General features: G+C 41.7%; 1 protein-coding gene across 3 annotated transcripts in view; it reads left to right on the top strand.

Moving 5' to 3' along the window:
* Positions 1-20,023, top strand: part of inppl1a (inositol polyphosphate phosphatase-like 1a) — a 29,397-nt gene that overhangs the window by 5,590 nt on the left and 3,784 nt on the right. Inside the window, exons 2-23 of one of the 3 annotated variants that reach the window (XM_040008995.1) lie at positions 2,487-2,550; positions 3,020-3,167; positions 3,262-3,343; positions 6,110-6,256; positions 8,727-8,823; positions 9,550-9,639; positions 10,731-10,832; positions 12,184-12,334; positions 12,514-12,620; positions 13,230-13,332; positions 13,430-13,626; positions 14,230-14,347; positions 14,755-14,851; positions 15,514-15,652; positions 15,744-15,843; positions 16,694-16,782; positions 16,876-16,957; positions 17,065-17,154; positions 17,408-17,521; positions 17,916-18,092; positions 18,182-18,337; positions 18,531-18,606. In XM_040008995.1, the coding sequence (XP_039864929.1) occupies positions 2,487-2,550; positions 3,020-3,167; positions 3,262-3,343; positions 6,110-6,256; positions 8,727-8,823; positions 9,550-9,639; positions 10,731-10,832; positions 12,184-12,334; positions 12,514-12,620; positions 13,230-13,332; positions 13,430-13,626; positions 14,230-14,347; positions 14,755-14,851; positions 15,514-15,652; positions 15,744-15,843; positions 16,694-16,782; positions 16,876-16,957; positions 17,065-17,154; positions 17,408-17,521; positions 17,916-18,092; positions 18,182-18,337; positions 18,531-18,606 (2,526 nt within the window). Of the gene's footprint in view, positions 1-2,486; positions 2,551-3,019; positions 3,168-3,261; positions 3,344-6,109; positions 6,257-8,726; positions 8,824-9,549; positions 9,640-10,730; positions 10,833-12,183; positions 12,335-12,513; positions 12,621-13,229; positions 13,333-13,429; positions 13,627-14,229; positions 14,348-14,754; positions 14,852-15,513; positions 15,653-15,743; positions 15,844-16,693; positions 16,783-16,875; positions 16,958-17,064; positions 17,155-17,407; positions 17,522-17,915; positions 18,093-18,181; positions 18,338-18,530; positions 18,616-20,023 lie in introns of all 3 variants that reach the window. The other 2 variants (XM_040008994.1, XM_040008992.1) reach the window with 2 other exon arrangements.

The following is a 20,023-nucleotide window of genomic DNA, read 5'->3' as shown; positions in this document are numbered from 1 at the left end:
CTATGCAGATATTTTTTTTTTCTGCTAATCACATGCTCCATGAAGTGTCTTAATCAAAAACAACGTCTCCATAGTGCTATTGTTAGCAATACAGTGATAGCAGGAAATGAATCGTCAGTGTAAGTCACACTGTAGTGCAGTAATACACACAGTATTTACTGTGCTTGTTCAGGAATGGCCTCTTGCACTTTTGGTAGTACGTGACGACAAGGACGGAGAAGGCTGTAAGGAGTAATCTTAGCTTTTGATTGTTGCATTTCAAGGAAAACCTAGTTGGGTTTTGCCAAGATAGGCTTCTGTTTGAGCTTTGAAGACAGATTCACGCTGTGTATATTCTTAGAAAAGGTTTCCCTCTAAACTAACAGAACAGAGTGAGCCAGTAGGGTAGTCCTTATCCTTTCACACAGGCCATTGTTGACAACGCTGTATACTGTGAGCCTATCTCTGGCCCACGACAACCCTCACTCTCTTTCTCTGACCCCCTTCCCCTCTGTTAACTTTACGGCCGCTGAAACAATAGTATTTACTTCACAGACCTGCAGAGAATCTCATCAGCTGCCAACAGGAAAACAAACACACAGAGACACACAAACACATTGTACACTGCAGTGACGCTTGCGTATGGATTTTGTGCCACTCGGTCTTCATGCTATTGTGTTTAAAATGTGACAGGATTGAATGTGGGTTTGATTTTAGAGGAGCAAATATTTATCTGGTCCCGTTAGTTTGAGCTGATATGGAGCTATTATTTGCAACAATTTGCAAAACAACGCGCTGTTTATAAATTCGGTCAATGTGGGAACTTGTGCTCGGTTCAACATTTTGCTCCTTTTCAGCGCCTAAATTAAAAATTTTTTGGATATTACTAGAGTAGCTTTGCATTTTTCCGCTTGTGTGTAAAATAATCTGTTTTTACTAAAGTCTATCTTAAATGGAGTGTTTATATAATTTTTTATTTTTTGACCAGGAATTGAAGTGAGATAAAGAATCTCTTTTACGAGAGCTTCCTGCTCCGTGATAAGCAGCGTTAACCTAGTTTTTTTTTGTTTTTGTTTTTTATAAACGGGAGAATATGAGTGTCCTAGTAAACGCCTGCACAAGCATGAAATCATGCAAAATCCACACAGGACAGTCCTGCCAGGTTCAAACCAGGACTCTCTTGTTGTGAGACAAAAGTTAAATCGCTTATTTAACAACCAAGTCCAGAGGTTTAAAATAATAGTGATTTTGCAAGTGCAAATCAAAAATCATTAGTTAATTCTGCAGCATGACAATGATGAAGCTCCCAAAATGATTTGTTTTAAGATGCCATTAAAAGTTCAATACAGGCCCAATCATTTTCCTACAAATGCTATTTAATAACCAAGTTAAACATCCAACAGCTCAAGCAGACTGTGACCCTCGTTGGGATCTGGTCATGATCAAAACCATTTCCATGGTGGTCTGAGGGGGATGTGAGAAGCATCACCAAACAAAAAGTTTAGTTTTTAATATTCTTATACATTGTTGTTGAGATCATTTTATATTTTATTCCAGTCCGTGTTTTAGCTCCTGCAGGACACTGACCTGGAAAAGCCGGAAAAGCAGCTGGGTGTTGAATTCCCAACATGGATTTATCCCTCCCTCCATTTATACACACACAGGCATACTGTAAATAAGCGTGGTGTTGAAGCAGAAGTTTAAAAAAAAAAGACTTGGGTGTTAGGCTGGAAACTTCGAAACTTCTGAACTGAGAACACGAATGAATCAAAAACCACAATGTTTGCTTGGCAAATCAAAAATTTTGCGGTCAGTCCACTGGACCGGCAGAAGCACAGGCATGAAAATCATTAAGCTTTAGCTTGTGGCTGTGGGCGTGTAGTCACGCCTGGGCCAGCCGCAGTGTCAGAACATTGATCTGTGATTGGTTGATGGGGGAGAAAAAGGAGCCTGAGGTTCAGTCAAATCAGTCTGATTTGCAGTGGTTTAATGCAACAGAGGCGTACTTTCATTTATCATTTAGATTCTGACGTCTACTCCATTTTAGTTTTGTTTTTAACTGTTATCAATACTTTATGATGTACAAACACTCAGCTCTGCTTTACTGTACCGTGCTACTGTAAGTATAAAGCATGCTCACTGTGACAGACAGCAACAGGTTTAAGCTACGCCGTCTAAACCCTCCTCACTCCCATGCATACAATCACACATGCTGTCCACTAAGATCGAGTACAGTGGTGTGTGTGTCTGTGTGTGTGTGTGTGTGTGTGTGTGTGTGTGTGTGTGTGTGTGTGTGTGTGTGTGTGTGTGTGTGTGTGTGTGTGTGTGTGAACTGAAAATAAAGATATTCAAATTTACGTAGAGTCATAAAAAATAGAAAAAATTCTCTGTACTTCTGCGTCCACCTGTGTTTTATTTCCACTTCATTTGCTGCCACTTTCTGCCCTTGTCCTCTCTTTGATTCACCTCCCCTGACTTCTTTTTACTCTCTCTTTCTTTGCCTGTAGGTTTCAGAAGCACGTCCACACATACAGGATATTACCAGATGACGAAGGTTTTCTGGCAGTGCAGGTACAGTAAAGACACTCTCACACTCGTGCTTTCAGCAGCAGCTGGCAGGCAGAGATGCTTTCGTTGGCTCTGAGCTCCCTCTCTTACACACACACACCAACAGCAGGGTCTTTGTGCCTTGTGCTCAACAGCTGTGAATACCAGCTACCAGCAACCTCACACACGAAACACAACACAGGGCTTTGAATCATGTGGCCACAGCACAGCTGTCTTGTCTCACTGCTGTATGAGTTTTGGGGTCTTCAGCTGTGACGCTGAAAAGTCTCATTTTAATTTATCCGATTGAGTTTGTGGCTTCTTCCTGGTTTGAATTATATTTGGCCTACAGGGCTGCAATTGCTTACAAAACATTCATTGTGGAACAATGGAGGCTACCAGAAGGTTGGGCAATGTGACTTCTTGTAGCCACGGTGTTTGGATGAACTTAATGCATCTGTCTCTTGTTTCCCTTCCTTCCTCGCGCTCTTAGACCTCTCAGGGCGTGCAGCCTAAGCGGTTTAAGACTCTGCCAGAGCTGGTGTCATTGTACCTGCAGCCCAGCCAGGGTCTGGTCACCACCCTGCTTTACCCCGTGGAGAGAGATGAGACAGCTGTCAGTGACGACAGGGACTATTCCGGTAATTTCAGAGCTAACGCAAACACACATGCCCAGATGGGGTGTCCTCGTCATCGCATGTTAACCGTGACCTTCTGTGTACTTCTGACTGGTAGATGGAGAGGATGAGAAGCCGCCCCTCCCCCCTCGCTCTTCCTCCACCTCCACTCCCCCTGGACCAGACACACCCACAGACAGGTACAAAGTCCACAGAGAGAAACATCTGATTGTGTCCTGTTTATAACTGTAGGGAGCTTAATCACAAACTACCTGCAACCACCAACCGCGTCACTCGGAAGTCACGGAAGTCACACAGGGGGAGTATGTCGCTTCATTATGAATTATGTCACAGACGTATTGAAAATCACATAATCTCACACATGCTCACAAAAATAATAAGGAAGCATTATTATGGTGATATGAACACACACGTTACTCAGTGACTTTGTTTGTTCCAGTTTATATGGCTACACACGCACGCGCACACAGATTATCAACTATTAAAAGCACTCGTTCACACAACTTCATGCACGCTCATTAACACATACTTCCTCTCTGTCTGCATTAAGAAGGTAAACCACATCCTGCTAGAAACCACGGCGTTCACGGATGGTGTGCGGCTTTGATGAGGTGCGGGCTCTAGTTGTCGGGCGCACACAGACGCGTACATTTCAAATCCCTGTCAGTTAATAATACTACTAATGCGCACTATTTTTGACATTTCCCTTATGTGATAAATAAATACACTTTTACAGTTTTTTCAGTGGGAACCAAACCACTTCACACAACAGCTGGTGAAGTAACAGAAACTTATGCATTACCTAACCTTGGTTAAAGTGTCAGCCAGTGAAACAATATCTTCCTTTCAGTTCTTTTAGTTGTTCTCTCTCGAGCTGCCATAGAAGGAAATCAACAATGCAAAATGAGCATAAAATGCATTACAGTTTAGAGGAAGTAAAGGGAGCACACATGCATGTCCTTTAAAAATCCTCAGGGACTTTGCGTGGTACAGCAAAATATAGCTTACATGGAAGCCATGGTGTGGATCGTATGAAAGGGTTGTAAATGCTGAAAATTAGTCTGTAAAAGGTGTTTTATTTTTTATAGGTTGGCTCTTTGCCAGTTCACGTGGTCCAGGGTGTCCATGAGTGTTCAGGCGGGCATAATTTAGCTCAGAGGAAGTATGTGACTCTTTAAAAAAAAAACAAAGTCGCGACTACACAGATGCCAACTCTCTCGCCGACGGGCGCACACACTCATCCTACTTCTGGCAAACTGTGACGTCCATCTTTATTTTCCTTTCCAAGGGGTGTGGAGCATCTGCAGATTTAGCAACTATTCTTTTTTTTTTAAGTATCACCTGGAACTTTAAATAGCTCCGTGTGACTTCTAGCAGTAAATGCATCAATGTAATACTACAGAGCAAATAAACAAAATCAAGAAATATGGCAGACAGAAAACTGAACGGTAAAAAGCTCTAAGTAGGCCCCAAAATGTTTTCATGCTTATGTCATGCCTTTACAGAATTACTATGGTGCAACTTTGCCCAAGGCAGTGGAGAACACGTGTGTATAAAATGTGTAGCCCATCGTCAAAGCTGCAGTAGGTGTTAATTTATAAAAGACAAAATGTGGAAATTTACAGGCCCGTCTTGAAGCTCTCCCTTCTACCCACAGGTATAGATAGAAATAAGTAATTCTTGGCCTTTGTTCCACTGCAGCTTGCGTCCTACATTGGTTTCCTGTTTGTATTACTGTTCTTTCACCGCTACTTTATACCTCTCACCTAATCTGTTGTTTAAAAAAAACAGAAAATGAAGCTAGAGAAGGGCGATGCGACCAAAAATATTTATCACGATATATAATTGACACGAGACAAATTACTTTACAACTCCACAACTTTATTAGTGCAAAAAACCCCATCAATGTATTTTCACTTAAACAAGCAGCTTTTATGTGCATTAAAGTTATATAAAAATGTAACAGTGCAAATGCAAATTCTTTGCTGACAGTTTAAGCAAAAGGCATTTCCAGTGGAAATTGGCCGACATATCCTCAGCATAACCATGTATAATATCCACAAAACTTAAAAAAAGGTTATACACACACAATACGGTAATATAATGTTGAAGCACAGTACGTATCACCCCGCCAGGCTCCTGCCTACGATAGCCGTAATGCTCCGACAATCCATCAAATCAATCAATCAGCTTAGCAAAGTCGTACTAAAACATTTGACAGATTTTCGAGCGCCGTGTACGACATAAAATCGTTTCGAGGTCAGTAAACACAACCAGAATTCATACATAAGGCACATGGGATTATAAGGGGCACTGTCGATTTTCAGAAAAATCAAAGGATTGATTTTAAGTGTGCCGTATTTTCCAAAAAACACGGTAATAACGACGGCCCGCTAGCACGTTCTACCAAAAATAGTGCTTTGTTGTATATCTGATGGACGAAAGCCAAACCAGTTCCACACCACTGAAGTTGCAGCATTTTTACAAACCAGTTCTGGTTCATCCGTTTCATTCAGCGATCCGCTTTCGCCCTTCTCATTCTGCGTCGCCGCCATGCTTTTTACGCCATGTGCGGATGAAAACAAAGGCACTGCGCATGCGCGTTTTACCCATATTCTATTGCGATATTTCATTTTCTTATCGTTGCCCAACGTTATACCGGTATTACCGTGAACGGTATGATATGACCCAGCCCTAAGTGGAGCCCAGAGGAGACACATCAAAGAGTCTAGCTTTCTCTCAATCACTTTAAATAAACGCCTCTAAAACTTTTTTATTTTGTTTTTTTTTCCCTGAACACACCAAAACCATTTGTGCCTTCCTGGACTTTAAATCACTAATGCATCGTTATTATTTGAAGCCTCCTTGTATTCTCATACACATACCAGCATTTGGAAATCATGTTCATGTGGTGGTTATAAATGGTTTCTTTGAATATGTTTTAGTACTCCAGCAGCTAATGGCCTGAGCACCATCTCCCACGAGTATCTGAAGGGCAGCTACGCTTTGGACCTCGAAGCAGTCAAACAGGGGGCCTCATCCCTGCCTCATCTCAACAAGACACTAGTGGCCTCCTGCAAACGCCTTAATGGGTAAGCAGCAGCACATCTGCACATGTGCAATATTTTAGAAAGCTGTCAAAACGAATTTAAAACTGCAAATCATACTGGTATTTAATAGGCAAGTAACACACTGAATTCCCTTTTTATACCCAAATTTGAGCACAGAGACCTGAAAAAGTCAGAAATTAATCAAATATAAGATTGCAAAAAAAACACTGTTATCTGTAATTTGGCATTAAAAATAATAATGCACTTAATAGCTGTTCCTCTTTTTGTTTTGTTTTGCATTTTGTTATTTAAAAATATCATTATAATTAAAGAGCTTGTACAGACTGGTGGGTTGTGCATTAAAAGACACACAAAAATGATTTTGGTGATTATGAGTACCGTATTTTCACGACCATAAGGCGCACTGTGCTAAAAGGCGCAGTCTCAGTTATGTGTGCCATTACTGTATTTAACACACACATAAGGCGCACTGGACCATAGGGCGCATACAAGTACCGTATGCGTATTTAAAAATAAAGCGGGAGCAAACCTGAGTTCGGTACCTTACTCACATTTCTATTGCCGGTAATCGTCATCATCAACAACACACAAGCATACAAGTGTGCGTATTTAAAAATAAAGCAGGAGCAAAACAAAGTTTGGTACTCACATTTTTATCATCAATCAAACCCCATCGAAGTCCTCATCCTCTGTGGTCTGAATTGAACAGCTGCGCTAAATCTCCAATCAAACATGCCAGGTTCACTGTCTTCACCGTCAGAGTCACTTTCCGTTGCCGTGCGGCTCCTCGGAAACGATGCCGGCTTTTGCGAAAGCTCGAACAACAGTGCCAGCAGACATGTTAGCCCAAGCATCTACAATCCATTGGCAAATTTGTGGCGTAACTCGCCCGGCGCTGCCTTCCACTCTTAGTGAAACTGTGGTCTCCACCGGTCATCCATCGCTCCCAGGCCGCTCGCAGCCTTACTTTGAATGGGCGGTTCACACCGATGTCCAGCGGTTGGAGTTCCTTTGTCAGGCCTCCTGGAATGACAGCAAGCTCACAGTTCATTTGCTTCACAAGTTTTTTCACATCGGCTGTGAGATGGGCACGCATAGAGTCACAGATCAACAGCGATGGTGATGCGTGGAAAAAAACCACCTGGTCTCCTTACATACACCTCCCTCAGCCAGTCTTTCATCATTTCCTCATCCATCCAGCCCTTTTCATTTGCCTTAATGATGATTTCTGCTGGAAACTTCTCTTTAGGCAAAGTCTTTCGCTTAAAAATCACCATAGGCGGCAGTTTCTGTCCATTAGCATGGCAGCCAAGCACAACAGTAAAAGAAGACTTTTCATACCCCGTTGTGTGTATCGCTACCGTGCTGGTCCCCTTCTTCTCCACAGTGTGACTCACCGGGATGTCAAAAGTGAGCGGGACCTCGTCCATGTTTGTGATGTGGCTGGGCTGGATGTTTTTGTCGCCGATGTGTTTGCTGCAGTAGGAGCGGAAGATGGCCAGCTTTCCTTATAATCCGCTGGAAGTTGCTGCGCTACCGTAGTCCTGGTCCGGATGGAAAAATGGCACCGTTTCATAAAACGAAAGCACCAAGACGGACCTCCTTGGAAATGTTCAATGTTCATCTCTTCAGCTAGTGAAACTGCTTTTAGCCGAATGGTGACCGTCGAAACGCTTCTCCCGCTCGCTCTTTGCTCGATGATCCACCGCTCGAGTCTTTCCTCCAACTCGAGCCACCTCGCCTTATGTCCACGGAAACTCAGCTGCGTTTTCTTGACCTGCCGGAGCTTGTTTTCCAGCTTCCTCCATTTGCGAACCATCGATTCGTTAATCTTAAATTCTCTCGCCGCTGCTCGATTTCCATGTTCCTCCGCGTAGCTGATGGCCTTCAGTTTAAACTGTGCTTCGTAAGCGTGTCTCTTTGCCATTTTCAGGGTTGTTAAAACAACGATGTCCTGCATAATGCACATACCTGTTCTTTTATACAGGTATGTGCGATTGTCCCGGTATATACGATCAACGCCCACACTTCACCCTTTAACGTTCTCATGGTGTTCTCTACTACGTCCTCCTTACAACACACAGGGCGCACCGCGCTATAGGGCGCGCCGCACTTTTTGAAGAAAATCTAAGACTTTTAAGTGCGCCTTATGGTCGTGAAAATACGGTATAATTAATTTAGGGCATCTGTGGCATAAACCTTACATTAGTGGTGGTCTAATAAACTTGTGAAGCATTGTACATTATGTAGTGTTATATTCTGTCGGTTTCCTGATTGACTGACTGCCAAAGATTCACACCTCTCGGCCCACAGAGCTATCTGCTTCCTTAAATCAGCTCTAGGGTTTTTTTTGGGGGTTTTTTGCACGTTTAAACACTGTGATGATCCGCAGGAAATCAGCTTGATTTCAGAAATGTTACTGTATGAAGACATAAGTGCAGAAAGAAGCTGTGAGGTAAATATGTGAATCTCTCTCTGCTCCCTCAAATAGAGAGGTGGATAAAGTTCTGTCAGGCCTGGAGATCCTGTCTAAAGTGTTTGATCAGCAAAGCGCTTTCATGGTCTCCAAAATGATCCAACAGGTACAGGTACTCTTCGCTTTTTTTAAAAGTGTGTGGTTGTGTGTGTCTTTGTTTGCGCAATCGCAGAACCTTACCCTCCTTTTTATTATCCTATATCCCATAACAAACTGTTACACGCGGTGATTTTATTATTTTTTCCCTTACTTTATCACACACATGTAAAAGCCTTGGTAACTTCTTAACACTTAACAGTGTTGTTATTAAAGCCCTTCTTCCAGATCATAGCTAAAATTATTATATTTGCCAACCCGTAAAGTTGAGGATTGCTCGCTTGTGGTGGGCTTTACGCTTCGTTTCAGAGAAGATAGAGTGTGAGTCATGATGTCCTTTAAATATCCCCGTAGCGCTCCTGCTAGAAACTTGGTATTAAGGAAAGCTTCTGTATACAGAACAGGCAAATAAAATATATAATCTGATTTTGCATGCATGTGTTATTCTTTGTAATTAAAAACATTTTCGTGTGGTTGGACAGAGAGTAGGGCCGATTAGTGGCCCAGCAAAATCCTTGATTTGAAGTTCAGGAGTCACTTTAGTCATCAAGCAAGGACTGACAATGAGTTTGACTAAAATTTGAATAAAAACCGATTTTAGGCTGGTTTAGACTGAATAGCCTTAAGACTGCTCTGTATATAAGTAAGTGTGTTTGCTGTGCAGTTTTAAGGCTGCTCTTTTTACATGCACTCTTTTTGCGGATTACATGGACTCTAATGTTTTTTTTTTTGTCTCCATCAGTCAGTGAATCAGGGTGGAGACCAGGAACTGGAGAACCTTGTGACCAAGTTGGCGATTCTCAAAGACCTGCTGTCCTCCATAGAAAAGAAGGTACGCACAGACGGCACATTTAACAGCTGTGATGGGCTATTGTTTTCACTTTGTGAGTCATCAGGAAAAAATGTGGTACAGTAGCAGGATCTGCCACGGCTCTGAGTCCTCTGACAGGTGTTTCTGCAATCTGTAAACAAAAGTTTGTCAGCACAGTAGAGTTCAGTGGTGCCAGATGAAGTCATGAAACTTTATTGCTTTGTAGTTGAGATTAGAGTAAAAAATCTAAATGAAAAAGTGAGCATCGAGTGTGAAGATCGGTGTGCTCTCACCTTACTTTCTTTTTTCTCTATGTACTTAGTCTAGTAGTTTGGAGATGGTTTGTTTAGATAACCCTCTCCATATGATGGATCATCTGTCTAGAAGCCCTGCAGGGTGTGCTTGTAGCGCAACACGTGACGTTCTCTCCTTTTGAGGCTTTTACATACAGCACATGTAAACCACGCAGAAGGAAAGAGACAGGGTTGGGATATCGCTCGACTTCCCTTTAGAAGCCCTACAAGTCAGCAAAGACCTGATGTGTTAATGAGAGTCTGAGACTTTACAAGTAGAAAAGTGGACCCAATACGCTCATGTTCAGGTTACTGTTTTTATTCTTGGAGTCGGCTAGAGTAACTGTCCATGATTCACAGTTCAGAATAACCCTTATTTATATTACAAACACAAGGTTCGAGACTCGTTTTAAGGATGATGCCTTCGTTTCACATTATAAAGAGCCAGAAGAGAATAATAATACTAATAATAAATTAAACCTCCTGTTTACAAGGTGCACTGTGTTCTACTTTGTCTTCACTTGAGGGGGGGGGGGGGCTTTCACTGGCTCGGGAGGAAATGGCCTCAATGTAGTAAGGCTACATGTCCAGACGATGATACTGGTTCCACCTTCCCTGCTCCTGTTAGATCACATCCAGGAAATAGGAAACCTTTTCCTTGCTGACACAAACCCTGAGACTCAAAATGTTACAGTTTTATTTTCTTTTTTTTCTTTTTTTTTTTGTACCTTATTCTTATCCTCCAACTCTCTTTTTATTCTGTTCTTTAAATTAATTGTTTCTCCAACTGCGTGTTTGCCTCTTTCTGATACCCCTCAGGCCCTGAAAGCTCTACAGGACATGAGTTTGACCTCTCCATGCTCCCCCCCTCCTCTGCACTCCATGCGTCACAGCAAATCCATTCCTGTGCAGGCCTTCGAGGTATGCACCGACATCCACCAAACATGCACGCCTACATAATGTACTTCATTACCGGCTGTCTCACTGCAATGTGATGTAGGTCAATATTATGGCAAATGAAATTAAGTATTGCCCTTTAAGTCAAATTGCTCTGTGGACATTAAAGCTCCCTTCTGCCAATTTGGGTAAGCATCTTTTTAAGCAATCTTTTTTTTCTTTCTTTTTTTGTATGTAGAAAACCCTGAGATTTATTTTCTGTATTTAATTTCTGAAATGTTATTGTCAGGCAGTGGTATTTAATATGACAGATGGCATAAACTGAAGTAAAATAGGCTAAAAAGTCAGGCATTTCTCAGCACAGGAATTTTAGCAGCAGATGTGATGTGAGGCCAAAAGAATGTTTTTGAAATGCATTTCCAGCTTACGTCATCACTGTCGCAGCATTTTATCACATTTCCTTGTAAAAGCATGAATTTAAGTGAGGCAGTTTTGATGTGCTGTGTATAAGACTGTAATAGTTTTATTATGAAAAGTACCAGCTGCATGGAGTGCAAATGTTAATGCTGAAGGAAGACTGAGAAAAGGAAAAAAAGGAACACGTTAAGATGATATAAATGGCTTTCACTTTGAGAAAAGTGGTGAACTAAGTGTGAAAAGGGTAGAAGGAAAAAATTTCAGGGAGGACGTGGGGGAAGGAGGTGACACACAGAGTTGAGAGATGAGTCGAGAGATGCTTGATTGAAATATTGGCTGTTGGCTAAGCCTGCGTTCTCTGTGGCGACATCCTTTCAGTAGTTTCCTGTTGCACACAAGTGCTACGCTAAGGAGATGCGGCGTCTGATCCGCCTTGTGACACCCAAACACAGAAGCACTCAGTGACTCAGAGTAAGAGTGAGTGTACGCCATCTGTTTAAACTTTTTTCCAGTCTTGCGGTTCTTAGTAAGACCTATATATCAAAAAAAGTGCGTGTGCGAAGAAGCTGGTGTGTGGTTGGCAGTTTGGTGGCCGTCTTTCTCAGTTCCTCCAGTCTGTCTGCTGAAGTGTCCTTGGGCATTACACTGATCCTCAAATTGCCCCAGATAACTGATGTGTGAAAGAAAGTTTCTCTATGAATAGAATCAGATCATCTCTCTTTGTGGATATGAATCTAAAACCAGAATTTGGATATTTACTATGATCATCAACATTTTATTCATGCGTTTTCTCATCTTCGAGGCTGCGTATGACTAAAGTAGATCTAATACTGCTCCGTGCTTCGTTTTAGAGACCCCTGGTGGAGGGTAGATTATCTCAGTAGACACATAGGGTTTACAGAAGCATGCTCAGTATGCGTTTAAGTGAGTTTAAACTTTCTCCTGTGGCTCATTGCAGGTGAAGCTCGACGTTTACCTGGCGGAGCTGACGAAGATCGGAAAGAGTCAGAAGTACACGCTGTCTGTGGACGTAGAGGGAGGAAGGCTGGTAGTAATGAAGAAGGTGAAGGACAATCAAGAGGACTGGATCACCTACACACATGACAAAAGTAAGGATTGGGGCACCATTCACACAGAAAAAAGTATGTCCATTATAGGATTTTAATCTCGCCATCCAACTTGAACCTTCTTTAACCCTCCAAATCTGTTACATGACCTTTTTTTTCCCTGAATTTATCTGCAACTTCCCATCTCTAACCCGCTGTCCGTTCGCCTCTGTGTCTTTCAGTACGTCAGCTGATCAAGTCTCAGCGGGTGCAGAATAAACTGGGCATTGTGTTTGAGAAGGAGAAGGATAAGAGCCAGAGGAAAGACTTCATCTTTGCTAGTGCCAAGGTCTGCACACAAGAAACAAATGGACACATAAAACTGCTATTTTACAGCTATTCACTGTTGCAGACAACTTACAGTTAACATGCAGCCTTCAAACTAAGGCAGAAATACTCTCTCATATCCCTTTTCTGCCTGAGTACGTAATCAGATTTGCTGTAATGTTGTAATGTGCACCCGTTTAGCTGTTTGTTAATACAAATATATAATCAGCCAATCATGTGGCAGAAACTCAGAGTATTTATACATGTAGATATGATAATCACAACCTGCTGAAGTTCAAAGTGAGCATCAGAGCAAGATAGAAAGGTGATTTAAGTGAGTTTGAACATGGCATGATTATTGTTGCCAGATCTGGGTGTTTCAGAAACTGATGATCTGCTGGGATTTTCCCCCACGAACCCATCTCTAGGGTTTACAAATAATGGTTTGAAAAAGAGAAGAATAAAGAATTAAGTCAGTTGTGTAAGCAAGAGGGGGTCCAAGCTGGTATTATTAGCAGAGTGTAACCAGTGACGTGGTTGGTAAGTGTATAGAATATAAAGATGTTCAGAGGAACTTCAGAATGACGGCTATCAGTGGCATCATCCGCTCACTGATGTGTGTTTGTGCCAGAAACGGGAGGCGTTCTGCCAGCTGCTGCAGCTGATGAAGAACAAGCATTCCAACCAGGACGAGCCAGACATGATCTCCATCTTCATAGGCACCTGGAATATGGGTTAGTCACACTGAATGACTCGCCTTAATGGCTACAAATACATCTGAAAGTGTTCAAAGAGAAAGGAAACAGTTTGACCTTTTTCCTGTCGTTTTAGGCTCTGTACCTGCACCCAAAAACGTGGCCTCGTGGGTTTTGTGTCGTGGTCTCGGGAAGACACTGGACGAGATGACCGTCACCATCCCTCATGACCTGTATGTGTTTGGCAGCCAGGAAAATTCAGTGTGCGATCGGGAGTGGGTGGAGTCACTGCGCGCCCTGCTGAAAGAACAGACAGAACTGGATTATAAGCCGGTGAGGAAAGAAAGCCAACTGTTTATGGCTTGATGAATGTGTATGAAGAACATAAGGAGGTGTTGCGGATAACCCTCAGGCGACCAAGCTGTTTTAACTACTAAACTGACCAAGTGCTGTTGTTGTACTTGAATGAAAAAAAGTTGATTTTTTTTTATTATTATTATTATGCGAATGTCATCATGTTTAGAAAAAGACAAATTTCCCACATTAGTTCTTGTCTGATCGTTTTTTCAGAACTGCATTTTTATGTTTGACTAATATGAGAAAAGAAACATTTTAAAACTTTTGTTTTATTGTAATGCATAGTTATAAAAAAATTCCTGTAAAAAATACAATAATTTCAAAACCTTAAAAAACAGAGTTATTTTTGAGGTTACACAACTTTCCTTTATCCTCTCCACACTTTAGTTCCTGTAACAAATATAGAGCTAAGTATAGGACTGTCTCTATACAAGCAGAAGTTTTTGCGGTTTGCATAAAAATGACCCCGTTTGAAGAGGAAAAAAACTGAAGACGAGGGGGAAAAAGGCTATTTCTGCATGGTGCGAAAACAGAAATGATGACTGTAGGTTCCTCATTGTGTCTCGTTCTCGTCTGCAGATCGCCGTGCAGACTCTGTGGAACATAAAACTTGCTGTGTTGGTGAAACCTGAACACGAGAACCGGATAAGCCACGTTGGGATGTCCAGTGTCAAGACGGGCATCGCCAATACCCTGGGTAACGGCTCTACTCTGTATTCCGTCTTTGCTATTCCTTCCTATGTCTTGCTTCCTGCTTCAAATGTAGGAGGAAATAGCTCTGATTTCCTGTCTTAACAATGGCCTCCTTGAGCAGTGTTCATGACTGAATCACTTGTTAGTTGATTAAAAAATGTGGGACTTGTATTAGTAAGAAAATGTGAATCAAAATCTAAACTTTCACAAAAATCTTGAACTCATAAGAGAAAAAAACACAGATTTCCTTCAGCTCAGCAAACTGGAGCCGTTCATTGTTTCTCATATTTTAATATAAAACTGATCACAGCCAGATCCCCGGTGATCCTTTAAAAGTTTCTGTTAAGTAATGCTTGTAATTGCACCTAATTTGCTGTATTTTGATTTAATGTTTGATTTTATGGTTTCTAGGTAACAAAGGAGCAGTGGGCGTGTCTTTCATGTTCAATGGGACGTCGTTTGGCTTTGTCAACTGTCACTTGACATCAGGGAATGAAAAGATTGCCAGGTGCCCAACACGCTCTTATTTTTATTTATTTATTTATTTTTGTTTTAAACCTCTCAATATCAACAACAGAGAATTCCTAAAGCAAAAGAAACCACACCCCCTTTTAATTCTAAGGTTTTATATCAGGAAATAATTCAAAAAAATCATCCTGTCCTTAGCACGTCTTAGAATCAGGTAAATACAACCTTAGATGACATGTTACACTCTGATTATTTATTTTAGAACACAGGACAAAATCCCAAACACAGCAGCAAATCTTCAACAGAACAGCTGAAAAAGAGAAGAATGAAGGTGCTGCGATGTCCCAGTCAAAGTCTAGACCTCAACCTAACTTAAATACTGTGGCAGGACCTTAAAGAGATGAGCGTATACGTGTACAATCATACAAACACAATTACTGCAAGTTCATTGCTGCTAAAATTGGATCCACAAGCTTCAGAATCAGAGATGCTTTGTTTTTCACACATAGTTTCTGCTTTTTGTCTTTCTTGTCAAATCAATAATGACACTGGGTAATATTCATAATCTAATAATTCATCATAGTAATTGAAAGAGGCTGTGCTTCCTGTTTGCCATAAGTGTAAACTTGGTTTGGTTTTTCATTATAATTTGGTGAAAGCTTGTTTAAATGTCTTCTTACGTGTGACCTTTGACCTCTGCAGGAGGAACCAGAACTACCTTGATATCCTGCGGCTGCTTTCACTGGGAGACAAACAGCTGAGCTCCTTTGACATTTCGCTGCGCTTCACGCACCTCTTTTGGCTGGGAGACCTTAACTACAGGCTGGATATGGACATACAGGTGAAGCAGAAATAAATACAGGCAGCCTCCAAAATGTGGAGGAAACTTTTCTGTCTGACCCTGTTTTTTGCGTGTGTGTTTGTGTGTGCAGGAGATTTTAAACTACATTAACAGGAAGGAGTTTGACCCCCTGCTGAAAGTGGACCAGCTCAACCTGGAGAGAGAGAAGAATAAAGTGTTTTTACGCTTTGGTTAGTGCTGGTTATGAATATCCTCACGAGTCAGAGCAGGATGTGTTTCAGTGTACAGAAATATAACAGTAATACCAGTGAAAAGTCAACACTGACAAAAGACTCCTGTCCTTAAAGCAGAGTTTCAGTGGTCTTATAAACACAACCGAAGGGATGACTCACACTTACCAAAAGCACCTGCTCAGCACTCTTGTTGTTCCTTGAATAGTTCACCATCAACTCTGGTTTTTCTTTCCAGACTTCAGTGGTTCTTAAACTGTGGGCTGTGCCCTCGTGGTGGGGCACAGAGCCACTGCAGGAGGGGGTGTAACCAGGGGGGAGGATGTGGAGTTAAACAAAGTTGGATAATTATGATTTTTACTGAGAAAGTGAACCGACGTTGGCTGTTGGCTGACATTTACTACACTGGAATTGAACTTGGACCCTTTTTTAATGTTAATGATTAATCCAAACAATAGAGTGGGTGTGTGGACTTGTTTTATCTTCTGAAGTGAGTAATTCAAGTCATTCACTGCTGAAGCCTTTTTCACTTTTAAACATTATTTAATCTTAACTCAATGCAATGAAGTCTGCACTAACACTGTGATCAGTGTGTGATATCACTGGGATTATTTGTTTTAGTAGGTAACTAAAAATCAGCCGTTGCCCTGCAGTGTTGTCCAGTGATCCATGATGCCATGTAATAAATCCTTAAATACAAACCGATTACTGAGAACTTGGTCATGATTGCTAACCCGGGGTCATAAATACTGTGAATCGCACCTGCTGTTAGATCAAAATTATAAATATTGTTATGAAATGCTAAACTTCGAACCTTTACTGAATTGGATGTGTGTCTCTTTGCGTGCAGCGGAGGAAGAAATCTCGTTTCCGCCCACCTACCGTTACGAACGAGGCTCAAGAGATACGTATGTCTGGCAGAAGCAGAAGGCCACAGGGGTACGTTCCCTTTCTTACGTCAGAGCCACCTCTGATAAATTCTTTCTGTTCTTGTGCCTCGTCCTGATAATTCTGCTTTTCCGTCTGTCCCAGATGAGGACTAATGTTCCATCGTGGTGCGACAGGATTCTGTGGAAGTCTTACCCAGAAACACACATAGTCTGCAACTCCTATGGTGAGGATCATCAGAAGAAGAAAACCTCTTCATAATTTCACCTCATAATGCTAAGTGGACAGAAATTAAAGTTGTTGTTTATTTTTGTTTGTTTGTTTTTTTGCCAGGCTGTACAGATGATGTTGTGACCAGTGATCATTCCCCTGTATTTGCTACATTTGAGGTGGGCGTGACCTCCCAGTTTGTCTCCAAAAAAGGTACAAATTTAATTTTGTTTCCTTTCTGTCACTTCCTCTACTTCCTGGTCTCACTTTATCTGGCTTTTCTTCCTCCCACAATCTTTTTGGAGTTCATTATTGTTATTGTTCATGTTATTTAAGCGCTCCGTGTTCAACAAGTAACATTTAAAAGTGAGTGATTAAATACATGCCTGTCTGCACAACCCACACAGATCTTTCCTCCTCTTTCCATCTTCCTCCTCCTCCCTCCTGTCCACATACGTCTGCACAGGTTTGCCAAAGTCTTCAGAGCAGGCCTACATCGAGTTCGAGAGCATTGAGGCCATAGTAAAGACGGCGAGCAGGACCAAGTTCTTCATTGAGTTTTACTCCACTTGTCTAGAAGGTGAGGTGAATGTGAATGCACCTTTGCAGTGACTCTTTCATGCTCATAGACATAAATATAATGAGCAGTCTGACAGAAGGAGTTGCAGTAAAGCAACGTGACCCAGAATGGATGCAATAAAAATGTTTTTGCTTCTTCTTCTTATTTGTATCTTTCTCCCTCCCTCCTGGTCTCAGGCAGTCAGTATTACCTTTAAACTAGAATCCATAAAATCCATTTTTCACCTGTGTTGTGCCCCTGCCACCTGTCCACCATGTACTTTTAAATTAAAATGCAATGGGTACCTGAATCCTCACCCCGCTCTTTTCCCCACCGTCTTCCCTTTATCCTCTTCCCCTTCCTCTCGTCCCTGCATCTCTCTCTCTTTGTCTTTCTCTCTGTCTCTAATCCTTAGAGTTTAAGAAGAGTTACGAGAACGACAGTCAGAGCAGCGATAACGTGAACTTCCTGCGCGTGGGCTGGTCCAACAAGCAGTTAACAACACTCAAACCTCTTCTGTCAGAGATCGAGTACCTGCAGGATCAGCATCTCTTGCTAACAGTGAAATCACTGGATGGATACGAGTCCTACGGTATAAAGATTGTCTGTGCTTGTGGTTCTTTGAAGTTTAAAGGGAATCTAGTTTGCTGGAATCTAACAAATCTCCCCCACTCTTTTTAGGCGAGTGCGTGTTGGCTCTGAAGTCGATGATTGGCAGCACAGCACAACAGTTCCACACTTACCTGTCTCACCGTGGGGAGGAAACAGGAAATATCCGAGGGTCAATGAGGGTCAGAGTCCCTTCTGAAAGAATGGGAACCAGGGAGCGATTGTACGGTAATGCACTTTACACCTTAACACCAATTACCTACAAAGAGAGGAGATACTAAATGTCTTTCAAGCTTGCTGCATCCATCACTTGAACAGTTCCTGCCTGCATGTTTTCAAATTTGCAGACAGGAAGTGATGGATCTAGGGTTACAAGCATGTCACGTTTAGTTCTAAAACTGATTTTGTTGCTGTGTTTCAGAGTGGATCAGCGTGGATAAGGATGAGACGAGTGGACCTAAAGGGAAATCTGCTGTGGTATGCAGATTGGGGCATGAGTATGTGAAGTCAGTACACTCTCCTTTTTTTGCACTTGATTTTTATTTAGAGTTCCCACACGTCAGTGGGGATTTTTCTGTATAGCGTATGTTGATGATGTGCTGGCATGTACCTAAATATCGATGCTTAAATACCTTAAGGGATTGAGTCGTAGCAGTCAGGTCTTTTTGTGAGTTTGTTGATGAATGTGTTTGAACAGCTGAGCCAGGTAACTTCAGGGTTAACCTTGAGTGGGTTTCTTCTTGAGTGGGTGACTTGCACTTATTGTAGATCAACAGGTATAAAATCACCACTTGCTGACAGATCTAGTTGCATCACTAATCCTGAAAGAGCTCTCACACCTCTGTGTATAGGGTCGTATCAAGATTTGTAATAGTGTCTGAAGTCTGCAGCTGAAAGATTAAAAACTAAAACTGTCTCATGCAAATTTGCACCTTATTTTAAAAAACACTCGATTATAACCCATCAGATTCTCCTTAATGATTGAGGCGTTTCTTCCTTCCTTCAAATAGGCTAAACCTCTTTTAAAGCATTACTGGCCAAAAGATTTATAGCATGCACACATATTTGGTGCTTTTCCTGATTTATCATATTATAGTTTACTCCTTGCAAAATCAGCCACTCAGCTGCTGGTACAATAATCAGTGGGATTGGTCAGACGTTGCCAACATGAACCTTTTCATGTGAACGTGCTGGTACCTAGATCGGGAAACCCTGTGTTTACTTAGACAGTTCGTGTGACCACTTACCCTAACACTGGCGATCAGGGTGGTGGGGATGTTTTTAGAATCCACAGCAACTCAGACCAGTGACAGAGTTACAGAGCACGTCTCCAAGTGTTGAGGCACAGAGTGCATAAAACACACACTTTGCTGACTCAGAACTCTACACTTCCTCTGGCATTACCATCATGATACAAAATGTGCGCCAGGAGCTTCAGTGCATGGGATTCCACACCCGAGCAAATACTGTACGTGCAGTGTGTAGGTGGCCTAGTATTTATTTCTATTTAGATGTATTTATGTGTTATATCGAATATCTGCATTAAAAAAACACTGATAAAGATGATGCTTGATTATCCTGCACAGTGTGACTTGAGTACGACACAAAACACATTTTAAACCACGTGTTCATGTTTTTGTTTTGTTTACTATAAAATTTGGTCTTTTATGTTTTCTATGAATCTTTATGCAGTCTTCAGAAGTACCGCTACGGCACCTTTAAACAACATTCATTAGTTATTGAACATTAGTTATTAGAAGAGTTTGCCCTCAACAACAAAAGATGGTGTCAACAGACCTCGCACATTTTGATAGTCCGCTGTGTCACACGCTATAACATTGAGTCAGAGTGGCAACTAGACACACCTGTAGGGTGCAGTCTCTCCATTTGTATGTTTATCTATTCGAACATCCT

Source organism: Simochromis diagramma, unplaced genomic scaffold (assembly GCF_900408965.1).
Source record: "Simochromis diagramma unplaced genomic scaffold, fSimDia1.1 OVJJ01000344.1, whole genome shotgun sequence".
In the NCBI taxonomy this organism is placed as follows: Eukaryota; Metazoa; Chordata; class Actinopteri; order Cichliformes; family Cichlidae; genus Simochromis; species Simochromis diagramma.
This window is presented reverse-complemented; position numbering and strand designations above follow the sequence as displayed.